At 37.9% G+C, this 24,950-nt stretch overlaps 1 protein-coding gene across 3 annotated transcripts in view; it reads right to left on the bottom strand.

Annotated features, from left to right (window-relative positions):
- Positions 1-428: 428 nt before the first annotated feature.
- SPRYD7 (SPRY domain containing 7) overlaps positions 429-24,950 on the bottom strand; it is a 57,083-nt gene continuing 32,561 nt past the window's right edge. Inside the window, exons 6-10 of one of the 3 annotated variants that reach the window (XR_011071127.1) lie at positions 13,135-13,251; positions 10,776-10,942; positions 6,362-6,464; positions 2,228-2,964; positions 429-848 (exon numbers count right to left, since the gene is read on the bottom strand). Coding sequence is in view for 2 of the 3 variants with exons in the window: in XM_068527071.1 (XP_068383172.1) it covers positions 2,867-2,964; positions 6,362-6,464; positions 10,776-10,942; positions 13,135-13,251; positions 18,368-18,473 (591 nt within the window). In the remaining variant the exon portion in view is untranslated. Of the gene's footprint in view, positions 849-2,227; positions 2,965-6,361; positions 6,465-10,775; positions 10,943-13,134; positions 13,252-18,367; positions 18,525-24,950 lie in introns of those variants that run through there. The other 2 variants (XM_068527071.1, XM_068527070.1) reach the window with 2 other exon arrangements.

The raw sequence follows: 24,950 nt of genomic DNA, 5'->3' as shown, positions 1-24,950 counted from the left end.
TAATCTTAACTGATGAGCCAAAAGCAGTTAAAAGCCAAATTCTCTTTTTCTGGTTTTTAATAATGTAAACTTATTATTTATGAGATTTTCATTGTTTCACATATCTAACATTGCAAATCCCTTGCAATGTTTAAATCACTGAAATAATAACATGGATAATAAATCACTGATTAATTTTCAGTGTGAGTATAAAAAGCTACACCAGTGTGAACAAATGGATTTTTGCAATAAACAGAATCAAGACAGTGGACAATCTCTTCAGCCAGGAACAAATGCAGGTTTTTGTGTGTTAAAATACAAGAATGTTTTATGTCCCATCCATGTCTATATTTAGCTATCATTGAATAGTTAGGCTATAGGTATGTATCATACTAATGGTCTGCTGGCTTCAAGAAAGGCTTTATTTTTAAATTTCTCCTAGCTCAACATAGTTTCTTAAATAGACTTTATTTTTTTAGAATGGTTTAGATTTACAGAAGAATTGAGACAATAGTACAGAGTTCCTATATATCCCCTCTCCCAGTTTCTCCTGTTATTAACATCTTACATTATTATGGTTCATCTGCTATAATTAATAAACATATTGATACATTATTAACTAAAGTCCATGGTTTATTCAGATTTCCTTAGTTTTTACCTAATGTCCTTTTTCTGCTCCTGGTTCGCACATTACATTGACTTGTCGTGTTCCCTTAGGCTCCCCGGGGTGTGACAGTGTCTCTGACTTTCCTTGTTTTTGATGACCTTGACAGTTCGGAGTACTGCTCAAGTATTTTGTAGGACGCGCCCCTACTGGAATTTGTCTGATGATTTTTCTCAAGATTAGACTGAGGTTATAGGTAATTTTCCTAAGAGAAATTAGATACCTAGAAATTAAAAACACATCTAGACTTCATCAAACTGTTGCCATGGACATAACTCATGTACCATTTTTAGTATTGTACCTATTCTGTATGATTAGAGGTAGCAAAGATAGTCTTGAGAAAAGAATACGATGATTAAAAAAAAAAGTTTGGCTTTTAAAAAAATAAATAAGAGGTAGGTAACATTATAAAGAGAGCAAACAGTAGTTATATTAATTCTCTTTCCGAAGTAAGCATATTCTTTATGAATTAAAACTACTAGCCCAGAAAGTCAGATAAAAATGCATAAACAATATAAAGTTAGTTCAATTCTATGTATCTACAGAGGTAAATTTGGGATTTATGTAAATAGATGTTACTCAGGTATATCTATGATTTCAAAACACATTGTCACGTTTGTGTCTATCAAATGAACAATAAATAAATATTGTGCAGGATTCTTTAGTCTATGGGTCAAAAATAGTCTTAAATCCTTAGAAAATTTAGAGTAGGCAATCATTCTCAAAGGATTCTCTCCTGAGCAGTGGTTCTCAATCTCTCGCGTGGATCAGAATCACCCAAAGGGCTTGTTCAAACACAGATTCCTGGGTGCTATCCCCAGCAGTTTCTGATTCAGTGGGTCGGGGGTGGGGCCTGAGTGTCCATTTCTAACAAGTTCTCAAGTGAGGCCGAGGCTGACGGTTTGAAGGCCACACTATGAAAACCACTGAGCAGTCAACAAAGAAGCTACGTTCATTAACTGCCTACGATGACGAAGGTGTTTTACGTATGTAATATTATTTAACGAGTTACAGAATCTTATCAAGGGTATGATTATCCCTTTTATAAATGGGGAACCTGCGCTCAGAAAGACTGAGGAACTTGCCTGAAGAGATAATGGGATCAGGTGGCAAAACCACAATTCAGATCTCCTTCAGTTCTAAAGCCCTGTTTTTCTAGTACAACATACTGCTCCGCGTTGGTAAAGGAGTGAAACGCACGCATCCTTTGCATGCCCATCTGGAAAGGAGACGGTACCAGATATAGAAAGTGATTTGTTCAGCTTAGTAGGGTGTTATCTAAAGGTCAGGGATTCTTCCTGAAAACTAGGCAAAGGCTCAGGGTTGTGGAGAGAATTCACTTATCTCCGAACTTCTGAAATAATCAAGGGTGAAGTGAATTACTGTATAATTAACAGGAAGAACATGTATTTAATATAGTACTGAATAGTCCTTAATTACTAATATTTTATTATTCCTTACAGAAAAATGCACATTTAAATAAAAGTCCTTAAAAGAATAATCTCATTTCCACTTAAGTTGAAAGCATGATACTATTCTAAATGTCTGCTGTGTACACTACATCACCAATCAACCACTACTTACTCAGGTATTGAAGTAACACAGCATGATGGTCTTCAACAAAATACTCTGACAGCTACTACGACACTTATCTCCTTTCACAAAGAAAATCAAAAGCAATGACATACAAACAAAATAAGCAATTTAAATTTTAAGAAAAGTGGTACATTTTATAGCAAATAAATCGCCAGAAATGAAGTTGCCAATAACATAAATTTGTCACCTTGTTATACTCTATATAAAAAAGACACTGAGACACAAAATTATTGGACTGCAGACTTAAAATAGTTAATGAGGTCTACACTTCAGCATGACAAAAACCCCCACCCAACTTTGTATCTCTATCAAAACAAATATTTTATCTTAAGAAAGATTCCCTTTTAAATATCTATATACGTATTTCCACTTAATACTGTTAATCAAACCCACAGTTATATTTAAATAAGAATTAAATAAACTGCCCCAAATGCTGATTTCATTATCACAAAACCTAAGTATTTTAAATCACAACTTCAGGATGGTATATTGTATACATTGGTTCCTTAGACAACATTAACGAGCATATTTTTAAGGATATATTGTCATCTGTAGGTCAGGTAAAGCTTTATTAAATGGTAAACACTTTTAACAGTGCAGAAATACAAGTTTCAAAAACAAATACATTCAGAAGATCTGCTGTTCAAATAATATCTTTTCAAAACCAGGTGGAGGAGTATGATAAAATTCACTGAACTGGCAATCCAAAATTGCACTGTCATCAACTAGAGACAGAAAAAAAGAAAATAAATTAGAAGCAAACACCTTAATTTGAATGAATACATAAATTATAAACTCTTTTCATAATGCCATAATATTAATAGGCAGGAAGAATAAACGCATCTGCTATCCAGGTTATAAAACATGATCCTATTGGGTAAAAATAACCACAATGAAGAACAAAATCTATCAAGATTTTATCTATCAAGAACACTGAAAGGAAATACATCAAAATATTATTAATAATTATTTCTAGATGATGTAAATATTGGTAATTTGAGTTTTTCCTTATTTACCTACCTGTATCTTCTCAATTTTACACATTAAGATAAATTACTTCTTAAAAAATATTTTATTAAAAAAATTATAGATTCACAAAGAGTAGCAAAAATAATACAGAAATTCCTGTGTACGCTTCACTTAGCTTCCCCTAGTGGTAACATCTTACACAACTACAGTACAATATCCAAACCAGAAAACTAACACTGATACTAACACTGTTCATTAGACTGCACGCCTTATTTAGCTTCTACATATTTTTACCAGCATTTACTCAAGAAATGAATGCATATATCCCCACAAAGACTTGTACATGAATGTTCACAGCACCTTTATTTGTAATGGCCAAAAACTGGAAACAACTAAATAGCCATTAACAGGTGAAGGGAAAAAACAACTGTGATATATCCACACAATGAACTATACTACTTGGTAATAAAAATCAATGAATTGTTGATACATGCTACAACATGGAAAAATCTTAAAATAATTATGCTGAGTAAAAGTAGCCAGACAAAAAAAGAATACAAATTGTATGATTCTATTTATATAATACTCTAAAAATGCAAGATAATCTGTAGTGACAGAAAGCAGATAGTGGCTGCATGGGGTGGGTGGGGAGAGGTGAGTAGAAAGCATTACAAGGGGGCAGGAGGAAACTTAGGGGTGATGAATATGTTCATTATCTTGACTATAATCATGATATGGGTGTTCACTTTATAGCTACTTGTTAAACTGCACATATATGTTTAATACACATTAGTATTTTATACTTCATAATAAATGCAGAAAAAAAGTTAAGTACTGGATTTGACATTCATGAACTCAACTAGTGATTTTAACAAGGGTGGCTTCAGTGAAGTGGTGGTAAAGGCAGCCACACTGGTTGAAGAACAGGTGAACGATACAATATAAACAGTGATGGAAGCTATTCTATAAGAAATGCAGACATATAGAGAAGGGTAAACAGAGGACTGGTGAGGGTACGAGTTTAAGGGAGGGTATTTTGGAATGAGAACGATTCAGAATGTTCAACAGACATTGAAGAGAGAGGTTGATGACATGAGACAGAGACGAAATAATGACAGTAAAGTCCCAGAGTTGGGGAGTTTGAAATCTAGACCAGAGACAGTTTTTTGAACATGAAGGGCACCACTTCCTCTAAGATGGGATGGGAAGAAGGCAAGACTGGAGTAGATCCAGAAAAGCTTCAGGAGGATGGGGAGGAAAGCTGGAGTTTACCACTGATGGTCTGTTTCTCTATAAAGTGGAAGGGAAGGTCAATCTATGGAGAATGAATAGGGAATTCAAGAACTACAATGAAAGTCTGGAACGTGCAGAGACGTAACAACACTTTTCTTCAGTGTTACGCAGTGTTGTCTCTCCATAGGTTGAATGTAAGAACTGACAAAATGAATGACTGGATGGATCTAGCATTAGGGATGGGATAGAAGACAAAGGGTAAGGGAATTTGAATTTTATTTTTATCTTTGATAGTATCTGGCTAAAATATTTGATTTAATTGGACTGATTTATCAATTTCAATTTATAAAATACATTACTATATATAATTTACTACCTTTAACTTTATTACATTAAAAATAATGCCAAATCAAAGAAACAATTTAGAATAAAAATCTCATTTGCTATATTCATTTATAACTCAGTCATTCTACTGATATTTATTTCATTTCTCAGACTAAACTATTTTGAATATTAAGCTACATTCCCATGTATTTAAGTAAATACATTTCTTTTAGGCTTACCCAATATTGCAAATAAACTAACCTATATCAAGTTTAAAAATACACCTTTACATGCAAAGACATGCAAAGATACAGAAGGCAAAAATCACTGAAAAGTAACAGTTTAGGAAAAAAGAAGATAAATGAAAACCTTAAAATAAAGCACAGGCTATGACTGTTATCAAATTATTAAACATTTTTATTTGTTGCTGTATATTTTTCTGCCATCCCGAACAAACACTGTTACTTTTCCAGTAAGTTACTACAAAAAAGTTAACAATTAGTTTTTATTATGGCTCAAATCCTTAGATTAATTGATTAAAGTAATTAAATGAGAAAATGTTTTTAGAGCAACTAAAACCACAGGCAGAAAAATCATATACCTGTTGATTTAAAGTTGATAACATAAAAAATGAAGAATAGAGTGATAAAGGCACAGTGCTTATGTATATTTTTTATAGAGAGACACCTTATTTTTTAGAGATACATATAAAATAGTTAAGAATAAATTGGTATAATGTCTGGCATTTGCCTCAAAATACTACAAGGAGGGGGAGATGAAGAACAGGAGGACTGCAGGGAGGAGATGAAACGTGATTGGCTACTAGTTGATAATTGTTTGAAGCTGAGTGATGGGTACATGAAAGTTCATTATTCTATTCTCTTTACTTCTATACATGTTTGAAATTTTCTGTAATAAAATTAAAGTAACTAACTGGTACAGAGTCATCTCTAAGTAACCCAATTCTTGGAGGGATACACTTGTACAGGAACTATAGTACTCACATATACACGGCTATCAAAAGCAAAACAATCAATATGAAACCATTCTAAGTCAATATTTGTCTCAGAAGAGTTTTAACATTTAGGTAATTTTATAAAGGTAACCAATGCTCAATCTACATGAAATTCCCATCCCTATTTCCAAAATATTCTTTACAAAAACATTTCCTGGCCATCTAACCCTCTCTAACAACTGGCAGAAATATCTGTTTGTAAATTCCGTAAAGTTTTTTGGAATATAAGACTATATGATATAAAAGGGAATATAAGACTATATGATATAAATATAAGACTATATGATATAAGGAGTGAAATATAAGAATATTTTTGGAATATAAGACTATATGATATAAAAGGGAATATGGTTATTGCATATTTAAGTATAATCATTGTATTTAGCAAGTTTATTTTTTAAATATATGGGGAATAAAAACTTTCCTTAGTCCTGCCAAGTGGGATTGTGATAACCTACTGAGTACACTACAGAGGTCCTTATTAACTTGTCCAGCCTTCTGAATGACAGCTATAAAGTTAATGAAAATGCCAAGCAAAAGTTCACATATATCTAATAATGTTTAGAAATATTTTAGCTTACCATAAACAACTGGATACACTGTCCCTCGTATACCTGATGCTGGACAATGCATGTTTTTCCCATTCAAATATACATTTAATTCTACATGGTCATATGTAATACCCTAGGAAGCAAAGTAAATATTAAAAAGGGTAAAAATATACATGTTCCATAAAAACCTGAACAGTCAGAAAGCACTGATTGGGGAGGATGGAAACACAAAAAACTAAGCAAAAGGTCACAATAGCTTGTATTAAGGTTTACAGTTAGGTAGAATTCACTTGAACTGAGCTAAAAAAAATTAGTGGTGATTATGTGGGGGGAGAAAGGTAAAATCCCAAGAGTCCACATTAAAGGTAAAACTAAATCCTAGTATTATATTCAGATAATCTGGATTTTATATTTTGAATATTAAGATGATATAAGTACTATATACTGTAAGCAGAGAGACCTTTTAAACTCATATAGAAAACACTGTTCTTTATATATAGAATTTGATCTCAAGGGAGGAAAACAGTGACGTTTTCACCATTAGGGATTATTACCTGTCACTGCTTTCAATTGTGATGAATTGTCTTTATACAACATATTTCCAAAAAGAAATGATATATTTCTGTATCTCTTTACCTTGGCTTCAAATATGTCAAGTGAATTACCAAGGTAAAGTGGGTATTTACAACTGCATATAAGTGGTAATTAGTATCAAGTTGAAAAACAGAAAAACGACAGCTCAAAAGACTTTAAAAAGACAACAGAATAAAAATATATTACTTTGTACATTATCAATGGTACAAAAATCACAATAACAATTATTATTATTAAAATGCTGGAAAACAAATAATCTGTATTATATACCAAACACTATTCTAGGCACTTCATATTTACTCATTAATCCTCGTAAGATAGGTATTTTTATTATCCCCATTTTACAGATGAGGTAGCTAAAGCACAGAGAGGTTAAATAATTTACCTGAGTTTGCACAGTTAGGAAGTGGCAGAGCTGGGATTTAACCTCATGCAGTATGGCTTCGGAAAACTTATTCTTAATTGCCATGCAATTCAAAACTTCAAAACTTTTAAGAACTTTTAAAACTCTCTTTAAGACTTTGTACAATATTTACTAATTGATGACAAAAAGAGAGCTTTACTTTGAAGAATTAAGAATAGACAGTGCAGACCTTTCGATAGAAACCATCACAGTCCAAGAAGCAACCACTTCAAGGATTTCTGACTGTGGATAAATTATATGAACCTACAAGCTTTTAAAGGTAGAAAAAGATCTTACAGATGATCTAGTCTTAACTCCCTCACTTCCCAGTTAAGACAGCAAAGGCCCAGATGAGTCAATGTGTTAAGCGCTATAAAAGATTCTCCTCAAATCTTAGCAAAGCCAGGGTTAGACTAAACACAGAAAGATAAACGCTGCTTTTGTTTCATTTCAGTTTACGTACTTAAATAATAAAGCTAAGTGATGGCTAGGATTAGCTTTTTTAATGAAGAAGTCTGTTTTCATTAAAAAAACATGATTACAAAAATAAATAAATAACATGATTACATAAAAAGCAGTGTGTTACTCTCTTTACAGGATTACCGGGAATCCAGCAGTTCAGATCAGCAGGCTGTAGTCTGGGCACCCTTCCCCACCTGGTGGCAGCATCACCTACTGCAAGCAAGCAAGTTTTCAACCCCGCCCTCCAGCACCAACACCCAAGAAAAAAGCGAGGAAGGATGTGAGAACCCCCGCCCTCCAGCAGCAGAGTTTAAGTTCAAGTATTTTCTAACTTACTCTTTTTTTTTTTTTTTTGGCTGTACCACGTGCATGCGGGATCTTAGTTCCCCGACCAGGGATCGAACCCATGCCCCCTGCAGTGGAAGCGCTGAGTCCTAACCACTGGACCGCCAGGGAAGTCCCTTAATCTGTCTTTTTATATGCTCTAGAAACTAGGTTTGATTCTTTCATAACGATACCGAGAAATGTGATGCGTTCTAAGGATTTATCAATAATTATTTGCAGGTTTGGTGAAGCAACTCTGAAATTAGACTGCCTGAGATCACTCCAAATAAGAAGTTATTACTTAACTTTTAATCTGTAAAATGGTAATACTAGTACCACCTATTTCACAGGGTCATTAAGAGGATTAAACAATTTAATCCCTGCCCGGCACTTAAAGCCGTTCTGGCCCATAACAGATGCTAGAGAAGTGTTTGCTATTATTATTATTGTTACACAGAATGTTTATGAAACTTCTCTGAAATTAAACTGAAAACTGCAATTTTAAAATGTAATCTGCACTTTTCAATACTATATATAAAAGGAAAAAATAAGCATAAGCTGTTTCAGGAATGCCTTGCCTCCCTGGTGCTGTAGTAGGCCCTGTTGGTACTGTATGATTACTGTATAAATACAATCATTTGGTTAGATGTTGAAAGCTTGTTTTTCTTGATTCTCCTGAGAGAATGGTATATGACTGAAATTCTACACATGTGAGAATGTTTTTCCTGTCTTATAATTCATTCCTCTTTTCCTATGCTATTGTCAGTAATTTAGTGAAATTTGTTCTCAAATGTTTAAACTAGGAAGATAATAGAGTAGGATAATGTTTTACTTTTCAGGGTTCTGCTTATATTTCATCTTTTTGAGTCCTCCTTTTATCAGAATGGGCATAAAAACTCAAAGTCTAATTTATTTATTTATTTTAATTTTTGGCTGTGTTGGGTCTTCGCTGTTCTGCGTGGGCTTTCTCTAGTTGTGGCGAGCGGGGGCTACTCTTTGTTGCAGTGTGTGGGCTTCTCATTGCAGTGGCTTCTCTTGTTGCGGAGCACGGGCTCTAGGTGCACAGGCTTCAGTAGCTGTAGCACGCGGGCTCAGCAGTTGTGGCTCGCGGGCTCTAGAGCACAGGTTCAGTAGTTGTGGCGCACGGGCTCAGTTGCTCCGCAGCATGTGGGATCTTCCTGCACCAGGGATCGAACCCGTGTCCCCTGCACTGGCAGGCGGATTCTTAACCACTGCGCCATCAGGGAAGTCCCTCAAAGTCTAATTTAATAATGCTGACAGACTAAAAATGACATTCTTAAATCTGTCAATTTGAGGTATCAGTCACCTCAGGGAATGAGACAGGAAGGCAAGAATAACACACAGAAGTTCAGTAGATCAACAAAGAAAAACATTTGTTACTGATTAACCTTTCTTATGTTTGAATTTCATTTTTTAGTATAAACAGGTTGATGGCACCAACTTGACTTCAAGATTCTCTTCCACAAAATAACCATTTGAATAAGGGTGTTCTACATTATGGGCATCTGGCAATGACCTACAAACACAGAACCAACTATTCGAAAGGAAGAACAAGGAAAAGCAGATTTTAAAAATGGTTTATGCCTTTAGTTCCCTTTAGTTAATTTAGGAAAAACATACTTTCAATAATTTACCTATTTAAAGACTCTTCTTCACATTTTTTAAATTGCATAAAAGATCAGACCAAAATTAAAAATCTTCATTTCCACATCTTCCTTCACTCTCTTCAAAATATTGTATACTTCTTTAATTTAATAACCTGGATTTACCTTGTCTGTTTTATCTTATTATTAGAAACTCTAATTATTTACAGATTCCTTCCAACTTGGTATGAGAGCCAGGAACCCGAGGCTCTGCGTAAGGAGACCCAAGAACTCTGTTCTCAGTCAATAGCTAATGGCCTGAACTCAGTGTGTAAGGTTCTTGGACAACACTGTTTGAGAGGAAGTATCTGGAAAAAGACAGAAAGGGATCTTTAGATTACATTTTCAATAGGGTGGCTTTGGTAGAGACTTAAATATATCTAGTTGGGAATAAAAACAGAGAAGTCAATAATATGTAACTCCTTCTACCCCCTGCTTTCCAAAAAATGTCTTCTACAATCAAGCCTTAGAATATTGAGTCAGTTTTCTGAAGAGTTCTGAGAGTGAAGGAAGTTTAATAAGGTTATGTTTAACGAGGGCCAACGCTCCTGATAAAATGCTGTACTTCTTTAACAGAAGTTCATAACAAATTAAGCAATAAATGTCAAATTTTTCTCTGAGAGATCTCCAGCTGCAAAAATACCTAATATTTTCTAACATAAGGGTTAGCAAACTTTTAAAATTGTGGGCCAAGACTTCTTTTATGTGAGAGAAGCAGGAAATGATCAGCAGCCAACCTGTCATCAACTCTCCCTTAAATGGAAATAAGGGTTCACGCTTATTTTCCTGGCCAGTGGCAGCTCTAGAAAGGAGCAGGCAGTTAGGTAAGGCAGCAGCATCTACATCAAGTGCTCTCTTTGGAAAATACACTACCTCATTAGATCCAATTCTGGTGCTTTGGAATTCAAACCACAAACTCAGAGGCAAAACTAGAAATACTAAAAGCAGTTCAAGTTTAATAATTTACAGTGGAAAACAACTCCACAAGAAAACTCACCACCACGTCTCCCTCCTGTGGAAGGTTGTTTGCTGGCAGCCTGTTTTTCTCCTCGTTGTTGTGATATAGGGCGCCATCATTTCTCATCACCAGACTGTGCACATCTCGGCCAAGAGGGATCTGATTCAAGTTAACTTTCTGAGTTGCAACGCCAATACCCCAGATTCCTAAAAATATAATAGTTTAAATGCTCCCCAAATCTGCAGAATACAAATATGAAAGGAGTTGTTTTTAAAGAAGGTGGCGTATTATCACTAAACTATTTTTTTGTTAATCTTTAAAAAAATCCTTTTAAAAGTAGTTTGCAAACTATACCATGTTCTCTTGCAGATGTAGTACAGCCTGGGAGATAAGCGAGTGGGCCCTGGAGTTGTACTGCCTAGGTTTGAATTCTGACTTTGCTATGTCATCTTGGGCAAGTTACTTAACCTCTCTCCGCTTCCTCACCTGTGAACTATGGATTCTAACAGTACTCACCTCTTAAAGTTATTAGAAGATACAGCAAGATCATCCAAGTGAAGCACTTGGAACAGTGTAAGTATTTAAAAAAAAATGGGTAAGTAAAGCACAGAGGAAGTATTTTTAAAAGATACTAGCTATTGTCATTATTATTATTATTATTCTCTAAAAATACTATTAAAAGCTACACAATGAATTTAAATGGCCTGGGGTTCTATTTCAAGCACCACCTTTGGGAAGCAGGAATTTACTGTCTTTACTTTTTGCATCTATAATATGTGACAAATAATATATGACCCGGTCAGTATCATGGAGAGGAGAAAAATAATGATAAAGTGTAAAATGATTTTCTTATCCAATACCTTAAGTCCATGAGTTTAAAACCTTTTGGTCTAAATTGACTTTTAAAGCAAGCAGCTCTCTTCTTAATCTAACAGAATACCTACAGCTCCTGGTTACATCTCAAACTGTTTCCTTCTCAGTTTTTATCAAAATCAGGTAGGAGAAATTCTATAGATCAAAGAATGTTTGAAGACCATGTTGTCAATCAGTTTTCCTAGATTGAGTGAGACCATCAGAAAGCTGCATGCCTGGACTTCACTGTCTTGGCCTCCTAAATAATTTGATTATATAATTTATCCTCCAAGGTGGGACAAGAGTGACAGCTGGTGATAATACTAATTTCATGGGACAACAGTTCTACACAGGGTTACAGAGTCCCCTTACTCCTAAAGAACTGTGCACACTGTGATACACTTGGGCACAACTGCCTGAAGCTTTCATTGAGGGAACAATGCTACAAACTCCAATAATGCACTTATTCTAGAGATATTATTGAGGATAGCACCCTTTATAGAAAATCCACATAAAAATTTGTATTACATTTCAGGCTCAAGGAACTACTCGCTTCTCTTGAGAAAAGGTATGTTATACTTGAGAAGATTACAGTAGCCAGAGACATTTTGCAGCCAGTGAGTTAACTTACAAAAGAATGGAATGGAGGACAGATTCAAATTTATTTCACACACTTAAGAAAAATCAGTATTTAAAATGAATTTAAAAAACAAGCCCCAGAGGAATATTTTATGTCATTCAAGTAAGAGTAAGAGCAGAATTAATTTACTCCACTCTAGATTTCCTATTCTGTGCGTATATTACTCATACCATGTTTCACTAGATATTTCTTTATAATAAAGCCTTAAAAAAATTTCCCCATATTCAACACTGCCACAAGTTAACTAATTAATAACTATCATAATACTCATGTAGAATTGCTATACAACTCAAGAAACTTCAGAATTTAAAAAAATTAAAAAAAAATTTTAATTGAAGTATAGTTGATTTACAATATTGTGTTAGTTTCAGGTGTACAGATTCATAAATTTTTAAAGAGACTTTAGACTTCTATCAGAATTCTAAATCTGCCAATTGCTTCAGAAGACATTGAATCAGGGAATCTTAACAAGAGTTAAGAGAAAAACTCAGGATCATAAGATTAATTTTATCCTAAGATAAAACAGCAAGAGTCTACACCTTATATGCTTGACCAAATGAAATGGTTTATCTAGCTGCCACTAATAATTAACCATATTAATAATAATGCTTGTGCCTTAAACTGAACCAGTATGTCCTGTCTTTAAAACACTTTCATACATATAGCTCATGTGAAGCAGGAAGGGCAGCTCCTGTAATCCATTTTATAGATGAGAAAACTGAACCTAATATAACGAAATTGACTAATTAAACCAGGATCACACAATAAGATGTGGAAGAAAAAGGCCTTCTAAGTAAGCGTTTAGTGTTTTTTTAATTACCTCATTAATCTTTTTCATATATTGAAAATTACTCCTCATATTTAGAATAATTAGGACTTTTAATAGTCAAGTACCATTATACCAACCTGTGGACTGGATTTTGAATTCAAAGTAGCTTTTGTTTTGATGTAAAGGTGCACTGGCTAAACAACCTCCTGTTCCACATATTCTTCTTCCATTTTTTACAATGACAACATCCGTTCCTAAACAAAAGAATATAGACACTGTGTAAAGTTTTGTATTCTCTTATCCAACAATCAAGGTTAATTTCTGTTTCACTTTTAACTCTTGGTCTCCAAAAAATAGGGAGACTATATATACTTTGAAATATAAAAATATTGATAAATTATTTAAAATATTTAATTTACTTTTTTCCTGGGAGAACATTAACTTGTGGCCAGAAATCTTGTTTAATTAGGCAGTTTCAAATAAACAGTAATTCTGAATTATACTGAATATTTAAAACACTTTTAAGGTAGAAGTAGACTTTTTTTTTTTTGGCTGCGCCACGTGGCTTGCGGGATCTCAGTTCCCTGAACCCCGGCCCACGGCAGTCAAAGCCCAGAATCCTAACCACTAGGCCACCAGGGAACTCCCAGAAGCAGACTTTTTAAATTTTAGCCAATGAATCAATTTGATGATTTCATAAATATCTTGATTTAAATAAAAACATAAACACTTAAGAGAAACTGGCAAATTAGTACCATTTTCAGTTCAATCTAAACAAATCAATCTGCTAAAAACTGACTGAATGTCTACTAGGTACAAGGTCCTATACTAGTGCATTGGTCAAGTAAGAACTGAAGATGAATGGACACGGAAAGGAACATATATCTATGTTCTTGAAATAGCTGACACGGGGCTTCCCTGGTGACGCAGTGGTTGAGAATCTGCCTGCCAATAAAGGGGACACGGGTTCGATCCCTGGTCCGGGAAGATCCCACATGCCGCGGAGCAACAAAGCCTGTGCACAACTACAGAGCGTGCACTGTGAAGCCCAAGAGCCACAACTACTGAAGCCCGTGTGCCACAACTACTGAAGCCCACGTACCTAGATTCCGTGCTCCGCAACAAGAGAAGCCACCACAGTGAGAAGCCCGTGCACCACAATGAAGAGCAGCCCCCGCTCACCGCAACTAGAGAAAGCCCGCGCGCAGCAACGAAGACCCAACGAAGCCAAAAGAAAAAAAAAATGGGGCTTCCCTGGTGGCGCAGTGGTTAAGAACCTGCCTGCCAATGCAGGGGACACGGGTTCGAGCCCTGGTCCGGGAAGATCCTACATGCCACGGAGCAGCTAAGACCGTGAGCCACAACTACTGAGCCTGCGCTCTAGAGTCCGTGAGCCACAGCTACTGAGCCCGCGTGCCTAGAGCCTGTGCTCCACAACGAGAAGCCACTGCAACGAGAAGCCCGCGCACCACAACGAAGAGTAGCCCCCGCTCGCCACAACTAAAGAAAGCCCGCGCCCAGCAATGAAGACCCAACGCAGTCAAAAATAAAGAAATAGCTGTCATGGAAAAACGCTAATTTTAGGATTTTAAAAATGTTTGTAAGATAGCTGCTGTCAATCATATTGCAAATATGTAAACAAGATTTTAACATCATTAAATGCACTGTATTTTCATGGAAAATTTTAGTTCAAATAACATTTGATAAATGAGAGTGAGAAAAAGTCTCTTGATAAGGTGACTCCAATACCAATTCTTTTCCAAATATTGATTTAGGAAAGCTTATCAGAGAACATGAAGAAAGTTAACAAAATTCTAAAACGTAAGAAATATCCCGTAACATTGAGGCATGTGATTCCCAAGATCTGTAACCAGTATGACTTTTCTGGTAATAAGTGTACAAGCCAAGCAGATCTGGCTGTGAGAACTGTAGGGAACTCCTCCAGAGGGGGTTAAATAAAACTAGAACATAGTAACAAAAGGTATGAACAGGGAGGCAGGTCTCTCATTAACTCAGTGTTGAATTCATACTTAAAAAATTATTTGGGACAAATACATAAGAGAAATACCAAATTTTCAGATTTTATCACAATTCTAAACTGGTTGATTTAAGAAAGACACTCTCTTATTTAAGGTAAAACTAAGATCCTACTATATGATTATTAAAAATTTATTAGCATCCATTTTTTTTTTTCTAATTACAAATGTTAAACCGCAAATTCTGGGAAAGTGTCTCTATACATAATTTACATCCTGCTGCCCCATATACCTCAGCAGTTTCAACTGGAGAACATCCAGGGCCCAGCTCCTCCTTGATGGCAAAGACCATGGAGTGCTTGGCATCCAGCAGACGCTCGACAAATAACTGATACAGAAATGAATGAATACACTCTGCTAAGTACTGTGTAGTGGACATGTAGCATCTGTTTTCCCTTTGCCAACAGACTTCCCTCTGGAGATCAAAACAGTTCCAAGGAAGCTGACTCAATCTCTGGTTTCAGGGGTACAGCTTTGACCTAGGTTAAGTCAATCAGTGCATTCCACATCTCCTGGCCACAGTGACTGAGTGAAAAACGGTTATATGACCTAAGCCACTACCACCAGAGATAGTCTCAGGACTTTTGCAGAGAGAATGAAGGGATAAAGATTCTCTCATTCTTGCTGGATCTGAATGAGGAAGCCTACAGCCCAGGGAGAGGCTGCAAGTTATCATGGATGCCAGCCTTCAGGAAGAAGCAGCAGAAGACAGAGGAAAGAGATGAAAAGAAGCTCAGTCCTTAGCAGCACTGAGTCTTCCTGAAGATAGTGCTGTTTTTGTACTTTTTAAATTTACATGAACCAATAAATTTCCTTCATTGTTTCAACTATTTTGAGTTGCAGGTTTTACGGCTTGTAACTGAAAGCATCCTAAGTGAAAAACATTTCAAAGAACTATGCAAATAAATGGTATTTTTTTTTTCAAACCCAGCAATACTTTTTGGTTCTCATACAAAACTGAGTTGGAACCACAGAACCAACTCTGAATATGCTATTATTCTCTTACTTCAACCTCATTTCTTATCTCCAAGGCATTCTGCTAGGTACTGAGATGTTTTATACAGAAAGATGGATATATTCACAAAACATTCTAGAGTGTTTGTGAACCACTGGGGAATTATCTTAAGCTTATTCCATTTCTCTTTTTTAAGTACAAAGATATCTTATATTTGGATCTATGTGATTTGTACAGTTTCATTAATTATCAAGATTGTTTAGAAAGCCAAGGCAAATTTGAGTATAGCCAGAACACATATAAACATAGCCAAAGTGTATTTTTTAAAAAACATTAGACATTTCCAAATGAATGGCATCCCTTTCAAAGTAGCTACCTTGGAAGACATTCATTTCTAGAAAGTCAATTCACAATTAAATACGGAGGTTGTGGTAAAAATGAAGATATTTATAAAAACTACTCCGCAGAAAATCCCAAGAGGAATTCCAAATCGTTTTAAGTGATGCAGCATCACCAAAATAAGTGACAACTTTGAAAGAGACAACATTCATTTGCATATTACATGTATAGACTATTTTCTAAACAAAAAACCGCAATCACATTCTTTAGGTGACCTAATACAGCCTTTCACATATCCAAATACAGGCATATTCGCTCAGTGTGCTTCTCATATTTCAACTTAAGATCAACTGATGCTTGAAACCTGTTCCTAACTTGATGAGCCTCTCCTCATATTATTTGCTTTCTAAAATCATGCTTCTTCTGTGATTGAAGAATTTGCATTTACTGGAAGACAGGTTAAGAAAAGTTTCCATGCAGAAAGTAATGAGGGATGACATTACTCTACTGAAAGATGCTGGGCAGCTTTGGAAAAAGGAGAACATAGTGGAATGAGTACAAGTGACCGGTTCTTCGTGGAAGAAGAGACCAGAGAAAAGGAATCCTTTAAAGAGCAGATTGTAGTAATTCAGGAGTTTGGCAGTAGAGATAGAAAGAGCTAAAGCTGACCATACGCTCCAGGAACTACGTGTGGTTTTCCTTTACTGTGTTCCTAGCATCTAAAACAATGCCTACCGCGTAACATCAGTCAATAAATATCAGCTGGGTGAATGAATAAATGAAATGGAAACATTTTCTGAGGGAAATTATAGAATTTGAACATCTGTCTATAAATGATGATGAATAAGAAATAAAGAGATACACATACATATATATTTATGTATCAGGGTTCTATATTATACTTGGGAAATCTAAGAATTAAAATACCCACATACAAAGTGGTAAACAGTCATCACATTTCTGATTTAGTACATGCTATAGACATATAATGAGCAGAGTATTTCCAGAATTATAAAGAATCTGGGCGGGAGAGGGTTTTGCTATAAATATTAAGAATTCCCTTTGTTATTTCAATGCACTGTCCTTTAGCCAAAGAGAGATGTGGGAAAAACTGAAAGTGCAGATGTATACTTTGAAGAGAATTATCTGCAAAAAAGACAGTACTCTGAAATAATTATAGTGGGAAATCTCTCCTTCTAGAACCATATTCCAGAAGCACGGAACTACATGGGACAAGTCTAAGAACAGAAGTAATAAGGTGGTGAAAGAGGGTACAGAGGGGAGGAGAAGAACGTTAGGAGAGAAGCTGTAAGCTCATTCGACATTGGAAGGAAAAAACATAGATGCGAAGAAGCAAAGCGCTGTTTTATTTCTGCAATAGCCTGACCTGCTGGGAAGAGGCCGGTCAGGAGAAATTACAGCACCTCTAGGCGTGACTAACAGGAGTCGGACAGTGGGAGGTTTTCGTTGAAATGACAGGTTCTGACCTGAGCGGTGGCTTCAGGCTTCTGCAACTTGCCTTGTTTTGACTTTAGGAGGTGAGAGGAAAATCATTTCCAATAAAACAACTAATAAATGATGGGCTAAGAGAAAGCTCTCAGGGCAGAGGAAGGAGCCGAGGACAGCGAAAGCTTTCTGAAAATGTGTGGGACTGGATGGAGCTCGGCAGTGGAGCACCGTAGGAGGAGCACGGAGTCCTCCCCACTCCCCTCGAAGGTGACATCTTACGAGTCCCAGGAGGCGGCAGCCGGGAGGACACTGCTGTGGAAACGGGTAGGTCCACACACCCATCGTCCCAAGACAAGAGCTGACAGGGCTGCGCCGCTCTGAACGCAGAGCCGGGCCGAGGTGGGGTCGGTCGGAGTCTGGAGGAGACCCGCGAGGCCAAACCGGGTCGAGGGCAGCGTCACAGGGTGAGGGACAGGGGGCGAAGCCCGGCGGGGCCCGGCAGCGTGCGGTCCTCGTGACTCCAGGCTGACCCCGACCAGCCGCGCCCGACCCGGGGTGGGCCGTTGGGTCTGGGGAAGGGAGAGCCCTTACCCATGTGCTGCGTGTCCAGCTGCACGGCCGGCATCTCCTTCAGAGGGATGTGGCCCGTCCCGCCATCTCTGCAGCACCGCAGGCAGCAGAACACCGAGGCGGCCATATCTCAGGGACCTCCGACGCCGCCGCCACCGCCTGCCGCCCCTAGACCGCGGCGGCACCACCCCCCCACCCTCTGCTCCGCCTCCCGCCCCCTCCCGAGCGCCGGAGGGCGTCTGGGTGGAGCGCGGACGCCGGTACCGCGACGCCGCAGGCCGGGAAAGCGCAGCGTAGGCTGAGGCGAAGCCAGCCTAGGCGGAAGATACGGGGGACCGGCTGGAGGGGCGGGGCCGAGACGGGGGCGGGGCTAGTGGCGAGGCGAGGCGGAGCGCGTGCCGGACGGGCGGGGGACGGCGTGCGCCTGCGCGCGGGAGACTTTTTCCCTTCGGGCCTCCCCGTCTGTGTCCCGATATTGACGGCTGCGCGAGCTTGCCTGGTCTCTACAGAAGCTCAGGGGTCTTCGGGTGCTGTATTCTTAAAACTGTGTCCCCCACTTCGACGTTATCTTTAGGGATGAGTTGACAGAGGCAAATCTGGCTGGGGGAGTGGGAGCTGATTTAGAAGAGCCCCAAAGTTTCCCCTGCGCGCCCAGGAGTGAGAGAACTTTGCCTCCTCGGAGAGCCTCCGCCACACACCCCCATCACGGCCCCCCTACCGTGGCGGGTTTCTGAAGAGTTTTCTCAAGTCCTAAACAGACGCACAGGGCCCTGGAGTAATGGCTGTTGGTGACTGCACCGTGGATATGCACCCGGCGCTGTAAATTGTCGGTCCTGCTGCATTTTAGGTGCAGAGATGGGCGTTCCGTGACCTTTGGTGCCGCGCGGTCGCGGGAGCCCAGGAAGCCACCCCGGGAGGGGACCCCTGGGGCGGGGCGGGAGGGCGATTCTTGACGGGCCTCTTCCAGGCTCACCCTGTTCGTGGACAGAGGATTCGGATTCTCATGAGTGTGATGGGAACTCGGAGGCAGCGGGAAGGCTGCGGGGCCTCCAAGGGAAGTACTCAGTTCCTACCGCGTGTTCTTTCTTGCGTCCACGTAGGATCCTCCCGTGGCGAGCGCCTGTCATCTCCGTGCTTACTTAGATCATCCGCCCCTGATCCATTTTTGCATCTTATGATAGCATTTGGCGTCGGGAGATGGTCTGGGACGACCTCTAGAATTAACCTGGCTCAAACCTCTGTTCCCAAATAAGGTTTCCATCCTGAAGTCTTCCCCAGGGTTCAAGTCTTGGGAAACTGGATGCGAAATGCCCCCTTAGTATGTAATGGGTTCCTCTACACAACTTTTTAGTGACCTGAGTACAAATATCCTTTATGGAGAATTTTTCTCCTCAGAATAGGAGAATTTTTTCAGGGTCCTGGGTCTCTTTGATGTTTATACAAATGGTGTTTTCATTACAATACTTATGGAAACCTCCAAGTTTTGTACTTTGAGATTTAGTTATCATAGGAATGGTAACCAAGGTGATTACTGAACCCCCTCACTGCCTATAAAGTACTTTCTTGGTAATCATTTTACACATGAAATTTTCTTTTGCTGAAAACCTTGACCAATATTCTGAGAAGTGTTAATGTTCTAGTTTTTTCCATTGGGAGGGAGTGGGGAGTTGAATAGAATGCTGCAGAGACAAAAATTTTCTGCCTGTGGGTGAGGTAGGCACTCTTTCACATCCGTATATAATTGAATTCTTGAAAGGTTTGAGAGTGAATATTGTCTCTACTTACAGATGAAGAAATAGGCTTGGAGGGATTAAATAATTTGTGTAGCCTCAGATGACTAGGAAATAAACAAGGTAGGATTCAAAACCCATCCGTCTGACTCCTAAGCCTGTATTTGCTCCACCAGCTCATGCTGCCTCAAACTCTGAAGTTCTAACTCTTGCAATTAATGCTACAATCCTCCTAAATGTGCTCTCAGTTCAAAATGCAGATGTGCACTTTATTTTTGTATGTTTCATTAATCTCTAAATTGGCCATAAACTTCCATAACTCATGTATTTAGACAATAAAACAAAATTAGTTGTTATAAGGTAAAATATTCAGAAATATTATTAAAAGTAGTTAGTACATGTATTAAATATATAATAAACATTCAGGCCATTCAAGTTAGTCACATCTTCAATGAAAAGCCAGACTCTTAGATGGCTGTGAATTGGCCATTACTGTAGAGGCAGAATTGCCCTAGTCTTTCCTGGCTAGAAAAGTAATTTGCTGGGGCACTGCCCAGTGAACTTTGCCCCCATTATAGCGACTCAAGTGTACTCAGCAGTATGAAGCAAGCAAAACCGGTTAACTCCTGAGACAGACTTCCCTGTCTTGGCAGATGAATGCCATCCATGAGCTCACAGACTTTATTCCTTCTTATATATGCGATTCTATTATCCTTTCATTATTATTTTCAAAGAAATTAGCCTTTCTTTTTGAAAAGCACAATGTTAGAGCTATTTTGACAGTCTTTCACAGCTATCACTTTAAATAACCATCACAAATAAACCCTACAAAAAGTTTCCTAATAGTTAGTTAGAAGGTCGTTTATCTATGTCAAAAGCAATAACACAGAATGACTACTTGAAAAAACAGTCTGTCTGCTTCAGCGACACATGCCAGGAACTCAAGAACTGATAGGACAATAATGTAAAGCATGTGTTTCCGAGTTGACTTTAACATCGTGCTCAGGATTTTCTTTAATGGTTTTTATGCCAGCCAGACATCTCCTGTTAGTCAACTCTACTCCCTGTACTGGGTCATACAAAATGGTTTCTTTCTTAAAAACTCATTTATCAGTGTATTAAGCCAAACTTTTTTTCTTGGAGTAATCCAAGCCACATTTGTGATCTTTTAAAAATCAGAAACATTACAAAAACTCAGACTCCTAAAAACTAACAATGTTACTAGAGCCTTGATCTATTCATTATTATAATTTTGAGTAATAGTAACTGACATTTATGTGGTGCTTACTGTTGCCAGGCACTGTTCTAAGTACTTTTTATAAACTAATTTAATCCTTGTAGCAACCCCATGAGGTCAAGCTGTCTTCCACTTTACAGACGCAGAAGCTGAGGCAAAGAAAAGATAAGAAATGTGCCCAAAGTCACATAGGCAATAAGGGAAGTTGGATTCAAACCCAGGCAAGTCTGGCTCTAGAGTCTGTGTTCTTAGCCGCTGTGCAAACTGCCTCCCTAGGGTGCTACATTTAAGAATAAATACCCAATTTTCTTTTTGTTTCCTTCTCTCCCTTACTTCAGAAGTTGATATTTGGTATTTCAATTTACCAGGCAGGGACTTCCCTGGCAGTCCAGTGGTTAAGACTCCTCGCTCCCAATGTAGGGTTTGATCTCTGGTCAGGGAAGATCCTGCATCCCGCGTGGCACAGCCAATAAAATGAAATGAAATGAAACAAAATGAAATGAAATGAAATAAAATAAATTTACTTGGCATTAGTTGCACTCATTTAATCTGGGTTTGCTGAATTATAAGGTATATTACCGATATTCAACAACCAAAAATAAGGCAAATAGCATTGAGACCCTTTTACTCACAACAGATTGACATTAGTCATCCTGCAGCTTTATTGTCAGCAGCAGCATAGAACATTTTCCAGCAGTGTCCTTCATCAGGTGTCTCTAGATGGCCCAAAGAAAAGGATATTTAGTACTTTCAATTGTTAAGACACTTAAGCCAGGTTGAGATGGAAAATATAGAGATCTGGCATTAGGAAGGAAAAAGAAGATGGGGTAAGATAAAGGAATTTGATAGAGGTACAGAAAAATAAGAATAATAGAGGATAAAGCAGAACAATTTTTTAATATTAAAAAGGAAGAAAAAGAAGCCACTAGCAAGTGTTCTATAAATAAGGGGCCAGGGAGTAAAAAATGTGATTTACCAAAAACTTTCAACCTGGAAGAAGTGTACCTTCATCTCCTTCCCTTCTGTGGATGATAAAGCAGGCTGTCTTTATCATGAAGTGCCTGTTCAAGTCTTTGCCTTTTTAAAAGAACTGAACTGTTGTTTATTCATATTGATTTGTAGGAGTTTTTTTTAATGTATTCTGGATAAAAGTCTTCTGTCAGGTATAAAATTTTATGAGCATCTTTGAAACCGAGCAGGACCCTGTGGGTCCCTCCTGGGCACAAAAGCCTTTCTGTGTCCTCCGTTTTTATATTTGCAGGAAAAAGGCTTCTGTCTCCTAGACCGACCTTCGTGAATACCAAAGAGCAGATTCAAACAGTTGCTGATCAGGGAAGTAAGGGGATGCAGAAACAAAGGAGGAACAATCAAAAAACTATAGTGCAGGATCCTGGTTCCTCCTCAAGGGATATACATGTAACAATACCTTTGAGTTCTGCAGGAACTAAGGTCCCTACCCAGGGAGAGGATGGTAACTTCAGGCTGAGCTGCAAGATTCCTGGAGCACTGCCCTGTTACCTCACCACCAACCGATCAGAAGAAAGTCTCACACCCTGTAGCCCTCACCCCAAATTTTGCCTGTATAAGCTTTTCCCCCCAGACTAGGGGAGTTCGGGGTTTTGGAGCACGAGCCACCCATTCTCCTTGCATGGCCCTGCAATAAACCTTTCTCTGCTCCAAACTCCAATGTTTTGGTTTGTCTGGCCTCACTGTGTGTTGGGCACACAAACTTGTGAACTTGTGTTTGATAACATCTTCTCCCAGTCTGTGGCTTGTCTTTTTGCTCTTTTAGTGGTGTCTTTTGATGAAGTTCTTAATTATAATTAGATCCAATTTATCAATTTTTTTCCTTTATAGTGAGTGCCTTTTGCATCTGTTCAAGAAATCTTTCCCTACCTATGAGTTTACTCTTAATTTTTAAAAGTCAGCATTGATCACCACATTCATTGATTTATGGAATCTTTCACTAGGATTTTTGGCTAATAAGCTTTGTTGATAAACAGTGCAGGCTCAATAGTTGTGGCTCACGGGCTCTAGAGCACAGGCTCAGTAGCTGTGGTGCATGGGTTTAGTTGCTCTGCGGCGTGTGGGATCTTCCCGGACCAGGGATCAAACCCCTGGCCCCCTGCACTGGCAGGAGGATTCTTAACCACTGCACCACCAGGGAAGTCCCTGGTGTTACATTTTACGTTAGCTGTAAATCCTAAATTTTGATTGCTGATCAAAGTAGCTTAGTATTTCATTTGTTGTGCACTCAATAACATTGGGAAAGAGTATACTTTTTCAATGAAATAATTTTTAAGGGTTCACTATTTGACAAACCCTATATGTCTATTGTCAGTAAGTTTTAAAATAACATTTCTTTTTTTATATATAGGCAGTAAAACCTCATAGTCACATAGGTTATGTTTGTATACTTATATATTAACTATAATTCATCATACAGGTGATTTTTGACGTCTTAATGATTTATTTCAAAGCTGTATCATTGCTTAATGGAATAGAAGAAATTATTTCATGTGAATTTCCTTTAATTATCGTACCAATAATTTATTTTCATATAAATTCTTCTCCAACATTATATGGCTCTTCCCATTTTGTGATTGTGCCATTCTGTAAGGAACAAGACTTTTATCCTTTTAATTAGAAGATTGAAAAAAATTCCAATCAGAGTATGATGGTTTTCTAACATTTCCTTTAAATATCAGAAATATTATAGATTTTGCCAACTTTATCAATATTTCTCTGTAAAATGTACACTTAATCTTGATGGTTTCATTGCTTCACTAGAAAGGCATATTGGCACAATGGGTACTTTATCTGTGAGCAAAGTTACGAAACACAACTTCAAATAGCCAACTGAATGTTACCATCTCTTTTTTTAATATTAGACACTTTGAAATAAGAGCCAAAAAAGAATGTTCATATAGGTATATATTTACCATATATAAATGTATATAAGGGTCTTCATCTCAGCAGTTCTCATGACAATGAAAAAATGGAAACTATTCTGGCTAATGCAATTGGATGGGTGTTAATACTAATCACCAAGACACCAAGGTTTCTCATTTGTTGTCTTATTAAACCTTCACAACGGCACTGTAGAAATTATGATCCACATTTACAAGATGTGGAAACGGAGATTCAGAAAGATTAAGTGTCTTAACCAGATGCATAACTAATAAGTGCTAGAACCAGAAACCAGGACTACTTGCTTCTTAAGCAGGCGTTCTTTCAGTGTTATCTTTTGGCATTTGAGGGTATATAGAGTAGAGCGTAGATTAGTCAGACTAAGGCCGTGAGTATACATTATGACTAAAATCTTAGATGGATTAGTTGTGGGGGAATTTCTTAGTTACATTAAATGGAGGTGATTATTAGACTTGGAAATTAAGTAACAAAATTTCTGCCCTTAGATTTAATTTAATAAACTCACACATGACAGAGATTAGCTTCCCAGGAGAAGTAAATAAAAAGACCATATATGACCAAAGAACACTCAGGTGAGATGTTCTTGATAAAATCCCACAGAGACCAAACTGGACTGAATTGAGGAAGAAAGGCAAAGGTGGGAATTCCTTGGTGGTCCAGTGGTTAGGACTTCCCGCTTTCACTGCCGAGGGCGTGGGTTCAATCC

Source organism: Eschrichtius robustus, chromosome 18 (genome assembly GCF_028021215.1).
Source record: "Eschrichtius robustus isolate mEscRob2 chromosome 18, mEscRob2.pri, whole genome shotgun sequence".
Taxonomy (NCBI): Eukaryota; Metazoa; Chordata; class Mammalia; order Artiodactyla; family Eschrichtiidae; genus Eschrichtius; species Eschrichtius robustus.
This window is presented reverse-complemented; position numbering and strand designations above follow the sequence as displayed.